This window comes from Pomacea canaliculata, linkage group LG11 (assembly GCF_003073045.1).
Source record: "Pomacea canaliculata isolate SZHN2017 linkage group LG11, ASM307304v1, whole genome shotgun sequence".
Taxonomy (NCBI): Eukaryota; Metazoa; Mollusca; class Gastropoda; order Architaenioglossa; family Ampullariidae; genus Pomacea; species Pomacea canaliculata.
Genome location: NC_037600.1, coordinates 2,097,073 through 2,114,247, shown reverse-complemented (window position 1 = coordinate 2,114,247; position 17,175 = coordinate 2,097,073). Strand labels below are relative to the sequence as shown.

Here is a 17,175-nt window from a genome sequence, read left to right as displayed (position 1 = left end):
GCCTAGTCGACCGGCAAGCTCTGACGCACCAACGGGTGTTGCCGGGTAAATAAAAATTTCAGTCTTGCAGCCGCGCCCTGACATTGTGCCCTCGCCAAATTTTCCCAGGTTGGGAGTCACAGGATCTCAGAATAGCGAGTGTTCGCAAAGAAGATGAAGGACCTCGCGATCATCGAGGTGAACGCCATATACCCCGGGTGCGTCAGTGCTGACTATTGAAAGCAAAGACGTACCCTCTTAGGTTGAAAGTTTAGGTGCAGCACACGTTTGGCTGAAGGTGGGTAAACTTGTTGCCGACTACTTCATCGACTTAGTCGTCGCTTGCTTCACAGCTGTGTATTGGTACATCGGGTGTAACCACCACCACAATCAAGGTCACATACAAGATCAGTAATACCCAGATTTTCTCTACCTGCTTTAACTCATTCGACTTTACCCCCACAACGTACGTGTTCTCCACCAAGGTGTCGTCATTTGCGGGTGGTATTACGGGTACGTTTTTTTTTATTTTGGCATCCGGTTCGTACTGTACTTGATAATGTTACTTTAATCATTGAATACTTTTTTTAAGAGTTCCCATTCAATTATAATTGTACAAATATTTTACTAATTTACAGAAATTTACAGTTTACAGTGCACAAATTTACAGTAACTGAATTATTTCGAGTTTGATCCTTGTAGACACCTGCTCTGATCGCGCATATCGTTACTCTGATAAACATATCACGACTGGCACAACACTGCATGTAGTCAAACAAACACATAAATCTACAACAAAACAACTACAACCCTCAGAAAACTTTGTAAAGCAGTTTTGAAACGTATTGCTGTATTCTCTGTGAAAGTTTTGCTCGGCTTGCTTCAGTAAGTCTAAACGAAAGAACTTAGAATCATTAACAGGTCGGAGATCATTAATGTTGATGTTCGTCCAAGCATGTCGCAGAGGAGGAACGTATGGCAAAATCTTTTCTTAACATAAACAAAAATAAGGTATAAAATATCAACATATTAGAAAGACACAGATAATTCACGGTGTTTACATGGGTGTTAATGTAGAAAACGTACGTATTTTCTAGTTCTAGCAAAGTTAATTAGAGTTGGACCACCAACCGTCAACTGGTCAAGTAGTCACCGCTCAGTCTAATGACAGGGCAGGATGGTCCAGGCGGGGCCATAAATCTGACCTGTGACACGGACCCGCGGGGTAGACTAGTGCAGAGACATTATACCCTAACTTTCTAACTCTCTGACTAGTGTTAGTACCGGGGAACTTCCAAGATCAAAGGGCGACCAGACACCCCCCACAGGTAGGGAGAGGGACAGCGTGAGAGACACTGTTTCCGAGTTCGCATGTTGGCGAGTGGAGGTCCGTCTCGAGGAGACGTTAGAAAGTTGTTTGCTGGACTTAGTGAATGTATACTATAGTGTAATCAGTGTAATGTATAGTGAATGTATAGTGTACTGGAAGTCTACACCAGCACGAGTTAGACTTAGATTATTGATGTACGTAAAGAAGTGATTTGTGAATGTAGTATGACAAACTGTGAACATTGAACAGTGAAATCGGATTACAAACGGTGAATACTGGATTACTAACGGTGAACATATATGAGGCGAGCGACATCGACGTCGAGAGATAGGTTTTAAGAATTGTACTTGGACCTAAATGTCAACTATTTCTGTATATATGTACTGTTTTATTACATTCTTTTCATTCATTTATATATATTTTACTGATTTGGTGAATGGACATGTAGTACTGAGCGCTGTAACTAGGTGTGGGTGAATACTTGTCAAAAGAGTTATCCATGGCGCGACAGAGCACACGCCAACTTTAAACTTAATATTTCGGTTTTGTTGTTGCATTAACCATATTGAAATGTACAAGTCTGCTGCATCAGCTGACATCACGGACACATATCAGTTTCAAAAATTTCTATGAGTATGAGTGATGGAAGTACGTGCTTTATTTTCTACTTTAAAAGAGCTCACATAATTAGGTTTAGTTATTAAATAAAGAATATTCACCAAAAATATAATCCGTGAATAAAATAAAGGTTGCGACTATTTTTCCAACAGAGCTCTCTATTCCATCGACCACAGCGGAACAAGACGGTAAACAGTCAAACAGTTATAGTAGAAACTTGGTTAAACTTTCGTTTGGATTTGTATAAAAAGATAAATTACGAAAATGTGACAATTATTTTCTTACAGAGGACTGAGTACTGATTACGGAATACGGAGTGCCTGGGAGATATTGCATGCTTCCTTCCTATCCTCCCCCTCACTCTTCACATCCAGCGACAGATCACGAGTAACACCCGGAGAACCCAAGGCCACAGGCAGGTGTGACAGGTAGACAGGTGTATCGTGGTGAAGCCAGACCAAGATGCTGGGGCGATGGCAGTACGGACACCTCGAGAGTCGGGCGTCATCAGCGACAGCAGGTCGAAGTACAGTTTTCTCGGTGGAGGAGGACTTGACAGAGCTCGAGAGACAACTTCACCAGAACTTGGAACTGGTAAGGGTCTAGTTATCAGCCCCGTCTATCTGTCTATCTGTCTATCTGTCCTATCTCTGAAAGTGTTTGGCTGCCGGAATTGGCTACAACCGGGCAAAATGTGTTCCAAACGATAGGCCAAAAAATCTTTTCCCCAAACCGTTTACATTCTAATTTTTAAAATAAATATCTTTGTCCTTATTTAACGAAGCGCGTGTAACAAAAATATCACGTGAATAAATAAGTCAGGTATCTATTTCCGCCAGTTGGTCAATTGCGCTAAACGAGTATTTCAAAGGAAACAAAGGCAGCTAATCATACTCAACTGATCTAAATTCCCATTTCAATAGTAAAATAATAATTTAAAAAATAAAACATTTACAACTAATATTTGTTACTCGTAAAAGCTGATTAAAAATTATTATCTACACAATTACGCTTGGTTTTGCAAGCTATTTCTTAACGAGATGGGTTTTTATAGCTGCTTTTGAAAGTCGAACGAAGACGCAATATTTAAAGAAAGAGAGAATTTTCGAGTGCTAACTGCCGAATTTCCTCCTGGTGCGTGGCATGAGCTGCCATAGAGAGACCAGCTTTACTGTCTGTTATTTTCAATGGTGTTGAGCGCTGAGCCAGCTGTCAACTCTTAGCGCTGTTGAATGGTACCGTCCACTGAGTTTGGATGGATTTAGTCAACTCAGTAATTTACATGTGGTCTTAATCTGACTCTAACCTTTGCTTAATCTGAAAAATAGTCGGCAACTCAAAAACAAGGGAAGCAACTTAGCGGAAGCATAAGAACTAAGGGAAATAATCTCACTATAATGAACTAAATTTTAATTTGAAAGTAATAAAAAAACAAAATAAAATAAAATGTTTACAAATAATATTTAAAGCATGTAAAGATTTATTAAAATATTTATACACATTATTGTTTAAAGTAAAATATAATGATTATTAGGAATTATGTGTAAATGATTCAGACCACCCACTCATTAACATAATTTACTTTTGTCGAGGTCTGTGTTGCGACTGAACAATCTAAGATCATACTTTTAGGGATCAGTTCTAAAGGTTGTTCTGCCGAGACGTCAGGTAACTCTGACAGGTCCGCAAACCGCGAGGACGAGACGTAGCCTCCCCTTCTGAGCGCGAAGCGGGTGGAGTGTCGTGGCTGGCTCTAGCTACGTCACTGCACCATTGATGACCGTTCCTCTCCTCCCTGTGTGGGGAGCTGGAGGAAGGGGCGGCATTCTGAGCGGTTGCGGACTACCCAACAAACAATTATCAATTCAATGTAGTGCATCATCAACAAACAAACTTGTCGCTAATGCAGCCCACTTGCGGAGTTGCGTTTTACATCTCAAGTACTACTGGCACCGTCGTTCATGGACCTGTCCAGCTCTTTACGCAGCTACACTATGACAGACGTCTACCAGACCAGTGTAAATCTATGGAGGCCATCTTAATGATGTGCGCTCCCGCTGTAGTCACCACTGAAATCACCATCACCAAATGCTTTTCACAAACTTGTCAAGAATGAGGGCGGGTCGTTGGCGATCTTTCATTTAAAAAGTTGAAGTATACTCACTCCATCGTAGTAAATAACCCTATCTGAGAGTTAAATAACACGGTATGTAAATAAACAGCTCAGCTAAATAATAATAATTATTATTATTGATTGCTTTTAATGTGATTTTAATACGATTCAGCCCTTGTCCGGAAAGCAACACAAATCATGCTTGACCCCATCCATCCACTCAACCCCCGCTTCGAGCCTATGCCCTCAGGACGGAGGTTGAGGGTCTCTCTTGCGAAAAAGAACGTTTACAGGAGGTCATTCATCCCATCAGCCATCTCTGCTGTCAACAAACAAAAGACTATAAGCGACTAGTAGTGTTACACACAATGGGGATGACGTAATCCCATCTCTGTTATCGCTGTCATTATGTAGTCATGGAAACTGATGTATTGTCCTTTTGATGCGGGCGTGTGTGTGTGTGGGTGTGTGTGTGCTCACTTCTGCCATTGCTGATGTTATTGTTGATGTCTTTGATTTTTCCTCTGACTGCTTGCATGCTGGAAGACACATCTCCTTTGCTGGACAATAAAGTTATCTTATCTTTTAATGTGCTATTCTGGTAATTCTTTGTAATTTCTTTGTTTCAGCACTTCCGCCCAATCTTTCAGAGAGTGAGTATCTTTATTTAATTTAGTTTAGAATTACAGAATATGTATAATTACGTGAGAGGTGGGGCAGACGCTAATTAAGACCTTGTGCATTAATTGTCTATTAGTCCCCTGTTGTAAGTTTTGGTGCTGAAGCAGACAAGATACTTTTTTACCCTCCGGCATCGAGTTTGATCGTAACTGGTAAGAGAGAGAGAAGGATGGAGACATAAATATCGTAAGTGGTTCAAGTGTAAAATGCTTTAAATGTGCTAATTCATATAATCGTGAAGGCCAGTAAATATACTTTTATACTGTCACGTGATGCGCAGTTCGTGTATGGCGGGGAGAGGATTGCGAGTCATGACCTGCGTCGTCTGCTACAAGACGAGACGTACCGTGACCTTTTGCCTCCCGACAAAGTCTATGACCTCATTGACCTTGTCGATTTCAACCCTGGCAAGGCCATCTCGTACATGGAGTTCGTTAAAATTGTGAGTATATCCTCTTCATTAAGCAATTTGTTTTCCTCGCTTTTCTGCACGTACTAACATGACTGTCTACATATGGGTGCTAACATGACTGATGTACATACATGTGCTAACATGACTGGTGTAATAGATTTACTAACATATGACCGTCTACATACATGTGCTAACAATCAGGGTTTCGGTCAGTTGTCCATCACAGTTGATAGGTCTGTGAATGTTGGCGACCGGTGTACATGCTTTAATCCCGCGTGTCTTGCAGGTGACCGGCGGACTAGAGACGTACAGCTCAGATGGTGAACTGGGTGGCCGGCCACACGGGGTGGAACGCAAGAAAACCTGGATGAACAGCGTGTGTCGCAACACCATGCCCCAGGCAGAGGTGGATGATTACCTGGCCACCTACCGATGGATTCCGCCGCCATTCTTTATGATCACCATCTCTCTGGCTCAGGTAAGTAATTTATCATCCCCTTTTGTAGTGCAAATCTTGTAAGACCCTCAGTAAAGGGCAGTGCGCAATATTTGCAAAGTTTCATATGTTTCTATAGAGCCCTACAGAGATTGATGCAGAAGTAGAAATGCTATTGTCAAATTACTGTATGAAAACATGTACATGTGTGGATATGCTTAAAATAAGATATAATAAAATTATAATCCATTCTAGATCTTAAAATTATAAATTGTCGCACGTCCTAAAGTGTGTTGTATATTACAGCTGGCAGTCTTTCTGTACTATGTTGCTGACATCTACCACTTGGGGGGCCGGGTGCACTTACTGGATGGTGTAGCAGCATACAGTCCACTGATGTACCTACAGAACAAACGCCAGGAGGTCTGGCGCTTTGTGTCCTACATATTCCTGCACCAGGGGTAAGACATCAGCCACTAGGTGCTCAAACAGACAGGATAATGACTGGGCAGATACCTGGGTCATCAGAGATTTAAGATACTTTCAAGATACAGTCCACAGTTTGGGGCAATCTGTCCTCTGATTATACAGGGTCAGTCAAAACATGTTAACACTAATGGATTATTTCTACCATTGAAGTGTTCGCATCATTTTGAGCAACCCTGTACTTTGCTAGAAAATGGAATCACAGTTATCAAGCTTATAAGATGCAGTTGATTAGTCATGTACATTGGGAAGGAGAGAAAGAAAGAGGTTACTGGGGTCTGTTTGATCTGGTTGAAAAGGGAAGATGTTCTGATCTAAGGGAACAAGCCTGTCACATGACAAAAGGTGTAAAACTGGAGCAAAAGAAAATAAGCACCAGTGTTACATATATGATGCACAACCCCTGATAACACATTCTTTTAAACAATCTTTCTCTGCTTGTCTCAAGGTGGGTCGACTTGATTCTCAACCTTGGCCTACAGGTGTTGCTGGGGTTTCCTCTGGAAGTAATGTTCAGATGGTGGAGAATGGCTATTGTTTATGTGATCGGTATAATCACAGGTAAGAAGAATACACCTAGTCAGGGGCAGACTGCCTCATTGAAAGTATAGATTGTTAGATCAACATGCCTCACCTGTTTAAAGTTGCAGTTGACTAGGTTTCAGGCTTTTTCAGCTTCTTTGTGTGACCATTATATAGACTGCAGATTCTTTGAATCAGTTAGTGACCATTAAAATGTAATTGTTGACTATTTGCTTCAGTGAGTTACCATTATAGTGGTGTTAAGGTACTTTGCTCTAGTTAGTGACTAACCATTAGAGTAGAAATTGTAGGCCCTTAGGTTTTGCTAGTGAATGACCTTTATGATACTTTACTATGCTATGGCACATATAATCTTTCTTTGATTCTCTTTACAGGTTCTTTGCTTCAGTCAGTCAGTGACCACAGCGTGGGGTTGGCCGGAGCTGCGGGAGGAACTTATGCCATTGTAACAGGGCATGTCATTGGCATTTTGATGGTGAGCATTACTTGTAACTGGCATTCTGATGGCTAATATCACTTTGTCTGTGTCCAGTCTTGGAGTCACTTGAGCATACGTAGTGAAGGCATTTATCATTATTGGCTAGAAGATATGAAGTTGATGCTGAATGTTTATGATCATCGACAGATGTAACACAATAATTATATTAATTCTTATATTGTGTTAAGTTATAGATTAAAGCTTCTCACTGTCTGCATTTATACACACACACAAATTGAAGCACATGCAAGAAAATTAAACTGTGAAGTATTTTTGGAAAAAAATGTGCTTTGCATCATGATGCGAGATAAACAGGAATTAAATCAAATGTAAAAGAGAGAAATAATTTGATTCATAAAAATTACTGAGATGACTAAAATTTATAAATACTACATCATGACTATAAATTAAAAAAGCATAGACCAAATCAGTATTGAACCTGTGAGGAAACCAGCTTCCTAACCACTCGGCTATCCCTTTGCCCACTTAATCCTTCTCACTGCTAAATAATCTAAATTATCTTTTCATCTTGATGACAGAACTGGTCCGAACTCAATGGCAAAGACGACAGCGAGAAGAAGACTACGAAATGGTTCGCCAAGCCTTGGTTTCGACTTCTTCTCATCTTTATTGTGGGTAGGTCGAGACTAACTGCTCATCCTTACTGATGTGGAGAGATTAAGCCTAATTTCGCTTTTGTCCTTGATAGTTGTAACATAGTATGCAGGTGGATAATGTCTTCTCCTACTTAGGAGTTGGTTGATACCAGTTTCTCATTTGTGGCAAGGTTCATACAAACATCCCATCTTTCTTGTAGTTAGGTTTAAATACAATTAATCCTTGCTGATACATTGATAACCTTTGTTGTTGTGAGGCTGATCTCTTTACTGCCGGTATATCGATACTACCATCACTCTATTTTAGACAGATTGCTGAGATAAATAAACTTTTTTGTTGTTGTTTTGTTGGTAGACAATTACATTCTTTACCTTCATGTGGGTAGGTAGGTTGATATTAATAACATCTTTTATTGTGTGTAGGTAGATACTAGTTTCTGATTATAGACAGGTTGATATCAACATCATTTATTGTGGAGAGCTTGATACCAACTTCTGATTCTTTTTGTGTATTCTGTTCTCTGTTGTTTGTGTAAGCCTGACATCTTGCATCTGTGTATCTAAAACTTAACTGAACATGTCTTTTGTTGTAGCTGCCGTGCAGATTTCTCTGGCGATTTATCGTCGGTTTTGCCCGACTTACCCCACTTATAAAGTGGGAATAGGGGCACACGCAGGTGGCATCCTTGCAGGTATGCATAGTTGGGAGTCTGCTTTGTGGGCAAAGTCAATAGATTTTCAGCAACTTTTACACACAACAGCTCTCTCTCTCTCACATTCACACACACTACACACGTACATACTTACATAAGATTGTCTACACACGTAAATTATCTCTCATTTCAGGACTCTTGCTGGGCAGAGCTTTTCTCACAGACAGTCGGAGGTACCCGTGGTCAACGAATTCCGGGTGGCTGGATATGTTTGTTCTGATGATCTTCTTTGGCTGCTGTGTACTTTTCAACATTTTGTACAAGTCTTACCCTGAAGCAAGCTATTACTAATAACGGTTGGCCTGGGGACGGCTGCACCGAGTCATCATCCAGGAAACGTAAATCAACTCATCAGACTGTTCACGGATAAGATGGAGGACCAGTTACTGACTGTTTAATAGGCAACACTCTTATGCGTCCTACCTGCACTGTTATGTGTTTCCTAGCAGCGAGGTGTGATTGTGAGGTCTGCTGCGTGACTATGAAGCTGTTCCATGTTGGTGGCTCTATAATAAGAGTACATGTGGTCTGTAACCATGGAGCAGTTAAATGCTGGTGGCTCTATAATACGACTATGAAGAGTAGTTCTTTGTTAGTCAACACGCCCTTTACACCGGTGACATATCCACGTCGGTGAACGGTGTTTGTTCTAGAGAGAGTGATGTTCACCTTTGAACTTTATTTGATGCACAAACAATTCTTTCAGTGGATATTCCTTGAAAAGAAAAAAAAAAGTGAACTATTGAGGAGCAAACTGATGGAAAAAGTTCACCGAGCTCACAGACTATCAGCTATAAATAATAAAGACTAGGATGGTATAAATAGTGTGTGTCTGAAGTGGAGACAGTCCGACTGATGAAGAGAGAGATGAGGCAGAGAAGTTGAGAAGAGACAGCCCTGCCGTTACCGCCTCTGGCAACGTGACGTAGCACGTGCATTAAAGAGTCGTACACGTGCTGGCTAGTTCCTGCCTCTGAGTGCCTTGGAGAAAGTTGCTGTCACACCACAACCCCCACCACTGGGTTACATCATTTGGCCCTGCGAGCAGAATTAGTGTCAGCAGTGAAGCGAATAAAAAAGTGGCTACAAAGATAATACAAGACCTGCCACAGCTCATGACACTGAATACAAGACTTCGCACAACTCACAACAGTTTCTTTTCTCGATCTTTCTCTACCACCTGCATATACGCTCGAACTTCAAATCTCCGCTCAAAACAAATCTCTCGTAAAATTAATTTAATCAAGCAATTATTTCACTCACTCCACAATTCGTATTTTAACAGCTAACGGTTGGTTACGATCCCACCATCGGTGTGGCCAATTACAAATACATGTACAGACATAAACGCCACTTCCCCTCTCACTGACAAGTGATTTGTTAATGAAATATTAGAAATAACATTTTAAAACATTTGAGAAAAAAATAATTAGTTAATACTATATGAAATTATTAATAATTAGATAAAACTAACTTTTATTATAAGGACGCCATGTCGGATGTATGGCTATAATTAGATCGCCATGACAGAGAGCATCCTGGGAGGTACGAGACACGTGTCAGTGTATTGAGATGACGATATATATATAGTCTCTCTTGAACTCGAGGGGAGCAACATCCACGGCAGGAGAGGAATTCTGAGAGGTTGCGAAGTGTCAATGAATTATAAAACCTTGTCAACATCAAGATATCTTGTTTTCCTTGACATTCATTCATGCATAGAAATAACTTCTAATTCTGATTCAGTACTCTGGATTCAGTTTTAATTAAGTGAATGTATGCAGATAGCTTAAATTTTTAAGTTTAGAAAATTTCATATAAAATCTCCTTTCTAGTCCTCTGGTCTTCTTCTCTTATATCAGTTACATGTATATACATCTATAAATTTAAGTTTTAATTTAAAGACACAAAATCTTGAACTTTTGATTCTGTACAGTTGCAACTTCGGTCAGTCTGCCTTTCTACATGAACATTTGTACACAAAGACTTTATAGATATAATATATCACCTAAGGTACACATATCCAAGACGAAATATTGATTATTTGTAGTTAATTTGCATCATGGTGCGAGATAAACAGGAATTAAATCAAATGTAAAAGAGAGATAACTACTGAGATGACTAAAATTTATAAACACCACATTATGACTATAAATAATTAAAAAAAAAAAAAAAAAGACCAAATCGGGTAATGAACTTATCCTCTCCCAATTCGGAAACCAGCGTCCTAACCACTCGGCTATCCGTTCGCCAGCTTAATCCGAAAAAAATGTTTGCATCCGCATGGAGAACAAAGGGAGACAGTCATACCCACGGGCCACGACAACTGAATTCTTATTTGAACAGTAAAAAATAAAAATAAAAAACATTACCCAAACAAATGATGAAATATTTACAACTAATTTATGGATATTAAAAATTTTATTGAAATTTATTACACACATCATTGTTTGAAGTAAAGTGTAATAATTATATTGCATTATATGCAAATCGCTAAGATCACCCACTAATTAACATAATTTTGTTTTGTCAAGTTTTACAATGAGAGCTTGTCGCCTAGGATCATACTTTTAGGGATCATTTCTAAAGGTTGTTCTGCCGAGACGTCAGGTAACTCTGACAGGTCCGCAAACCGCGAGGACGAGACGTAGCCTCCCCTTCTGAGCGCGAAGCGGGTGGAGTGTCGTGGCTGGCTCTAGCTACGTCACTGCATCATTGATGACCGTTCCTCTCCTCCCTGTGTGGGGAGCTGGAGGAAGGGGCGGCATTCTGAGCGGTTGCAACTGTGAGGAATTATATAAATAGTGAGCCTCCGTACTCTGAGCTGTTCAATTTGAGCAGATGGTACAGGCATTGAGAGAGAAAATTTTCTATACAGTTCAAGCGCCTGTCAATTCAGTGAAGGTTGATGTTAATTGTTCATCTCTCATGTCGGATACGCTGTCTTGTTTTCTCTGCATGTGGCATCTGTGTAAACTGCTGGGATGCCTGCCATGTCTAAGTTGCTGTCTCGGCGTAAAATCTCAATTCTTTCCCCCCAACTCCCACCACATTCCTATGAAGTTGGTCAGGCAGTGGATATATATATAAGCCCATTAACACACGAGCGACTCGACCATTGCTCATAATAAAAGTGTATTTTTATAAACTCAAGTGACATCAACTGGAAATCCAATCATCTCGGGATATGAACTAATAACGATTACTCCACACCACCCACCCACTCTTTCTCTACAAACTGCGTCTCTTTTTTTCCTCCGAGATGCCAGTTCGCCATAGAACATATTTTTTGTGAGGATGCTATTCTCCATACGGTGGACATGTCCTAGCTATCATTGTAGTGTCCACTGAGTTTAAAAAGATTAAATCAGGCTCAGGAACTTTAGCGTACAGCCGATCATTTTGAACAGTTTTGAACAGACCTTTTCTGCTTAGAAGGCGCAAGGGAAGCAACTTAGCAAATCAGATTTTCAATTAAAATATAATTTAAATAATAAATTTAATATTTTGTAATTATTTTCTAATGAGAATTTATAAATATACATAAGACATTGAGTTTATTAAAAACGTTGAGAAATTTCTTTATATTTTTAGTTATTATATTTATTTATTAATAATGAGTTAAAACTTACCGTAATTATAAGTATATCTTATTCTATCTATGTGTCCTGCAGCAAAAACCCGAGATGTTGAAACAGCACGGAGATTGAGGGCGCGATGACGAGATGTAGTCTCTCCATCAAAGCTCATGTGGAGCTGGGGAGGCAGTCTGAGCACTCGCAAGATCGCCATAGATAATATGAATTTAAAACGACCAGAAGTGTCTGGCCGACGTTTTCGCACCCACACACTTCATGACTTGGGACCAGTTAGTGTTAAAAGAGCTCTGTAACACTGTCTTATATATACTTGTACATTTAATTAGCTCTCTATGAGAAAAAAAGGCTGAATAAATAAAATTATTATTTAATGCAATAAACATTTTTGATGTTGTCATCTGTTGATGTGTATACGACCCCTTAATTTTTATAACAGGACCTTGTCTACATAGATGAAGAATTGCTCAAAATATAATTTTGGGGATAACTATTTCCTCACATGAGATTTTTTTCTAAGGGCATTTTCGTTTTTGATATTTGAAGAGTTTTTAACCAATCCTTGGTGAGCTGTGAGTGTCAATCGAGGGAGCGTGATGGTGGAAGATTTGCAAGGGCTGGTTGGATATTGCATTTTGTATTACTAAATTGAACACCTTATATAACTCATTGTCAGCTGCAATGTGTTGTGGAGAAATATAAAATGAACTAACCTTGGTATATTGCTAAGAACATTACAATTAAGCTCATTCACTTATTTTCATGAAGAAGTGAAAACCCATTATCTTCTACCTGCTACCCAACACCCCAATAGAAAGGTTGCAGAAACAAGGATATTTCTTAATGAGTGACTGAGGGCCTTGCACCAACTGCTTACCTCCGGATGTCTTTCATGTAAAGCGCAGGGTCTTATTTTGTTTACTATATAAATATTTTGAACTCACCTGTGTTGCAGCCCATACTGTGGCCTCACATGCTCACAAGGGTAAATATTTGAAAAATTGTACAATAAAAATTTACTTAAGGTGTCCACCCAGCAGGTGTATAGGTGGGTGTAAAAATTATATGGCCGGTATGAGTCTAGATATCTGCTAAAACGTCTTCCAGTTGTTGGTCTCTTAACTCATTGTGGTTGCCCCGGCAAGTAACAGCCATTGACTTGCCTTGTTTAAGAAGTCACACTGTACTCATGTGTAAAGTGCTTTTATTATTTTTTTTAGTCTGTGAATGGTTAATGGTACAGAAACAAAAAATAGCTCATTTTAAAGCTGAATCATTTCTCTACAAGTTACTTGCCTGGTTTGTATGACAGGTCTTTTTCATATTTAAATCCTTTGTGGAATAGTTTTCTCCATACGGGGGACATGTCCTAGCTATCATTGTAGTGTCCACTGAGTTTAAAGGATTAAATCATGCTCTTCTATCTCATCGGCAACAACATGTACAAACCAAACTGAGTAAGCTAGCCGAGGAATGGCTTAAAGGTCAACAGAGAGAAGACCGAAGTGATGAGAATCAACAACAAGCAGGAACTCCCAATCCAACTTCAAGGAGAGAACATCCTGGAAACAGACCGCTTCACTTATCTGGGGAGCATTGTCAAAAAGGACGGTGGAGCGGGTCATGACATCGAAAGCCGCCGATGCCTACGCCATATTCTGGGAATAAGATGGCCTGAAAAGATCTCCAACAGCAGCCTGTGGAAAAGAACTAACCAGAATGACACTAGCCAGGACATCACAAAGGCAAATGGGGCTGGATAGGACACACCCTGCGCAAACCAGCTGACACCATTGCCAGGCAGGCACTTGACTGGAACCCTCAGGGAAGACAAGAGTTGGGAGACCAAAGCAGACTTGAAAAAGAACAGTAGAGAGCGAGGCAAAGTACGTGGGAACCACATGGGCCCAGCAGAAGGAGGCTGCGGCTGCCCTATACCAGGTCCGCTGGCGAGGTGTTGTTGCGGCCCTATGCTCCTCAAAGGAGCAACAAGGACTAAACTAACTAAACTTAATCTTGCTCTGGAACTGAGGTGTGCAATCGGTCTTTGCAAGAATTTTTGAAGAGACCTTTCTGCTCAGTAAGCCCAAAAGGAAGTCGGTAACATATAAGCAGGGGAAGCAACTTTACAAATCAAATTTCCATTTAAAATGTAATTTAACAATAACAAGTTTAACATTTTGAAATGATTTTAAAATAAGAATTTATAATTATATATGCGATATTAAGTTTAAAGATATATTTTTGAAAATTATAAACAACTTTAGCTATTACATTAATTTATTAATAGTGAGATAAAAATAACCGTAGTTATAAGATTGTATTGTTGAATATATAGATTCTCGAAAATATAGGTAGCGTTTTTCTGGTGCATGTCCACCGCTATGACGAGAAGTAGTTTCTCCATCAAAGCTCATGTGGAGTAGGGGAAGCAGTCTGAGCGGTTGCGAGGCAAGGACATGGGTAATTTTCAAAGAATACTCCATAACTACGATGTTGTCGTCGTCCAGGTAGATTTCACAATTGAAGAGTAGACCTCAGAATTTTGATAGACTAAGCCAGACTTCAATCTCCCACCTAATTGTCATGAGCTTTTTCTCATTTGATAAATTACGTGTGGAGTCAATGCAGAGAAAAAGGCGAAACACTTATACTCACGACCTCGCTGTATTCATGATGACACTTTAACAACTTTGACAGCCCAGTTTTGCATTAAAATTGTGTAGATATCAGTCATGTGAAAATATTTGACAAAAGCTGTCATGTTGCTTTTTTTTTTTTGTAGCAACTCGGGCACTAAACATTGACAGTTGCTAATTATTGTAGCGGACAGGGGTATGAGTGGATGAAAGGTTGTCACTCGTGAATGTCTTAATGTTAGTAGAAATGGTGGGCCTCGTGAATTTTGGATACCCCGTGAGTTTCAGACCTCACGAGCAAGGCATGTAGAGCTCACCCCGTGTCGATGGTGACAGAGGGTGTATATATAGAGGAGCGTAGAAAAGCCCAGGGGGGGGGGGTGGGGGGGCAATTGTTTTCGATCAACACAGAGAGTGTGTATGTGAAGAAGCTGTTTGGAGGTGCGCGCGAGGTGTGTCGTGCACCGGAGACGTTGTACAGTCTCCAAGTCTCTGCTGGGAGCGGAGAGTGACTCTCCTGCTGTGTGCGGGGGAGTGCGGCGCCGGGCTCGGAACGGCTAGAGGTTGGTCAGCCGGAGTCGACGTCGACGACGACAACACCAGTAACAGGAATGATGGTGGCCTGAGGAGAGGAACCCCCCACCATCTTCCGGAACAGCTTGAGGGCGTTTCGACGACAGGAGCGCCGACAGGAAGCCTGTCTTCTGCAACTCCACTGCTGTGTGCGGGGAGTAAGAGCGTGTCTTCTACAACACTACTACTGTGTGCGGGGAGTAAAGGCCGGTCGTCAGCAACTCCACTGCGGGGGAGCGACTTGACTAGTGTGCCCAGAGACTGAGTACCTTCGGCACCCACGTGGAAGGGACAATGTGACGTTCATGCAGTTTAAAGGAGGATCAGGGTAAGAGCTGTTTGAACTGTAAATAAGTAACTGAGACCCTTCGAGAAGCGAACTGAAAGACTCAGACATTTGTATTAAGTAGCGGTGCATGTGCACCCTTAGTCTATGAAGTGCACCCTTAGTGGTTTAATGTGCTTCCTGAGCGTTGATTTTAAACTGTTCTGGTTGAAAGTTGTATGCATTGCTATGTACTGTGAAGTTTTGGTGTTTATTACTAACGGACGTCCCAACCTCAAAGTGATCTCGTGTTTCTCTTTTGCAAGAATGCGCAATGCACAATGCCGGTACGTGACGTTTGGTGAGAATGCGCCATGTCAGACTACCGGGGTCGTGACACTTATAAAGATGCTCAGCTTGAGACATTTATGATTGGTGGGGGTGGTATGAAGGGACCTAACTTCATGCTAACTGTGAACGTCCAGTGAGCGACGTTCACATTCTTGCCTCCTCAGCATCTTTTATGAGGAGGCGGCTGTCCGGTTTCTACGCCCCTGATTGAAATAATGTTCCCTTGATCAACATACTCAATAGATGATTCCAACATAATTAAAGATCTTTTCAGGGGAGTAATCCAGCAAAATTTAGTTGCCATGAGACTGATGATGGTGCCGAAGAGCATAGCGCGCACACAAACGCACTTCATGACGTGGGCTACAGTCAGCTTTAGAATAGCTCTTTAACACCGTCTTATATTTACTTATTTTATTTAGCTCTGTATGAGAAAATAGGGTGAATGAATAAAATTAATATTCAATGCAATAAACAACATTGGTTACATTTGTCATCTGTGGGTGTGTACCACACCTTGATTTTTACAACAGGACCTTGGCTAAATAGATGAAAAATGGCTCAAAAAATAATTATGGAGGTAATGATTTCCTCACATGAAATTTGTTGCTCGTTTCTGATATTATATGAGTTTTTGACTAATCATCGGTGAGCTGTAGGTGACGATCGGGGGGGCGTGATGGTGGAAGATTCGCAAGGGCTTGTTGGACATTGCATTTTGTATTACTCAATTGAACGCCTTATCTAACTCATTGTCAGCTGCGATGTGTCGTGGATAAATATAAAACAAGCGAACCCTGGTGTATTGCTCAGAGCATTACAATTAAACTCATTCACTTATTTTCACAAAGAAGTGAAAACCCATCCTCTTCTACCTGCTACCCAACACCCCAATAGAAAGGTTGCAGAAGCAAGGACATTTCCTAATGAATGATTGAGGGCCTTGCACCAACTGCTTACCTCCAGATGTCTTTTATGTAAAGCACAATGTCTTGTTTTGTTAACTATATAAATATTTTATACTCACCTATGTTGCAGCCCATACTGTGGCCTCACATGCTCTTCAAGGGTAAATATTTGAAAAATTGTACAATAAAAATTTACTTAAGGTGTCCACCTTAGCAGGTGTATAGGTGGGTATAAAAATTATATGGCCGGTATGAGTCTAGATATCTGCTAAAAAGTTTTCCAGTTGTTGGTCTCTTAACTCATTGTGGTTGCCCCGGCAAGTCACAGCCAATGACTTGCCTTGTTTAAGAAGTCACACTGTACTCATGTGTAAAGTGCTTTTATTATTTTTTTAGTCTGCGAATGATTAACGGTACAGAAACAAAAAATAGCTCAT

The 17,175-nt window shown here is 40.5% G+C and overlaps 1 protein-coding gene and 2 non-coding genes across 3 annotated transcripts; all 3 read left to right on the top strand.

The window, feature by feature from the left end:
- The first annotated feature begins 63 nt into the window (after positions 1 to 63).
- On the top strand, positions 64 to 9,361 carry LOC112575857 (rhomboid-related protein 2-like). Its single transcript, XM_025257944.1, has 11 exons — positions 64 to 492; positions 2,215 to 2,521; positions 4,670 to 4,693; positions 5,002 to 5,163; positions 5,420 to 5,611; positions 5,876 to 6,030; positions 6,504 to 6,616; positions 6,973 to 7,073; positions 7,616 to 7,712; positions 8,287 to 8,385; positions 8,540 to 9,361. The coding sequence occupies exons 2-11, from the start codon at positions 2,390 to 2,392 to the stop codon at positions 8,695 to 8,697; spliced, it is 1,233 nt and encodes a 410-aa protein (XP_025113729.1). The 5' UTR covers positions 64 to 492; positions 2,215 to 2,389; the 3' UTR covers positions 8,698 to 9,361.
- On the top strand, positions 3,544 to 3,763 carry LOC112576378. Its single transcript, XR_003101819.1, has one exon. It is a non-coding gene; the product is annotated as a small nucleolar RNA U3 (small nucleolar RNA).
- A 1,603-nt stretch (positions 9,362 to 10,964) lies between the features above and the next one.
- Positions 10,965 to 11,184, top strand: LOC112576379. Its single transcript, XR_003101820.1, has one exon. It is a non-coding gene; the product is annotated as a small nucleolar RNA U3 (small nucleolar RNA).
- Positions 11,185 to 17,175: the final 5,991 nt, after the last annotated feature.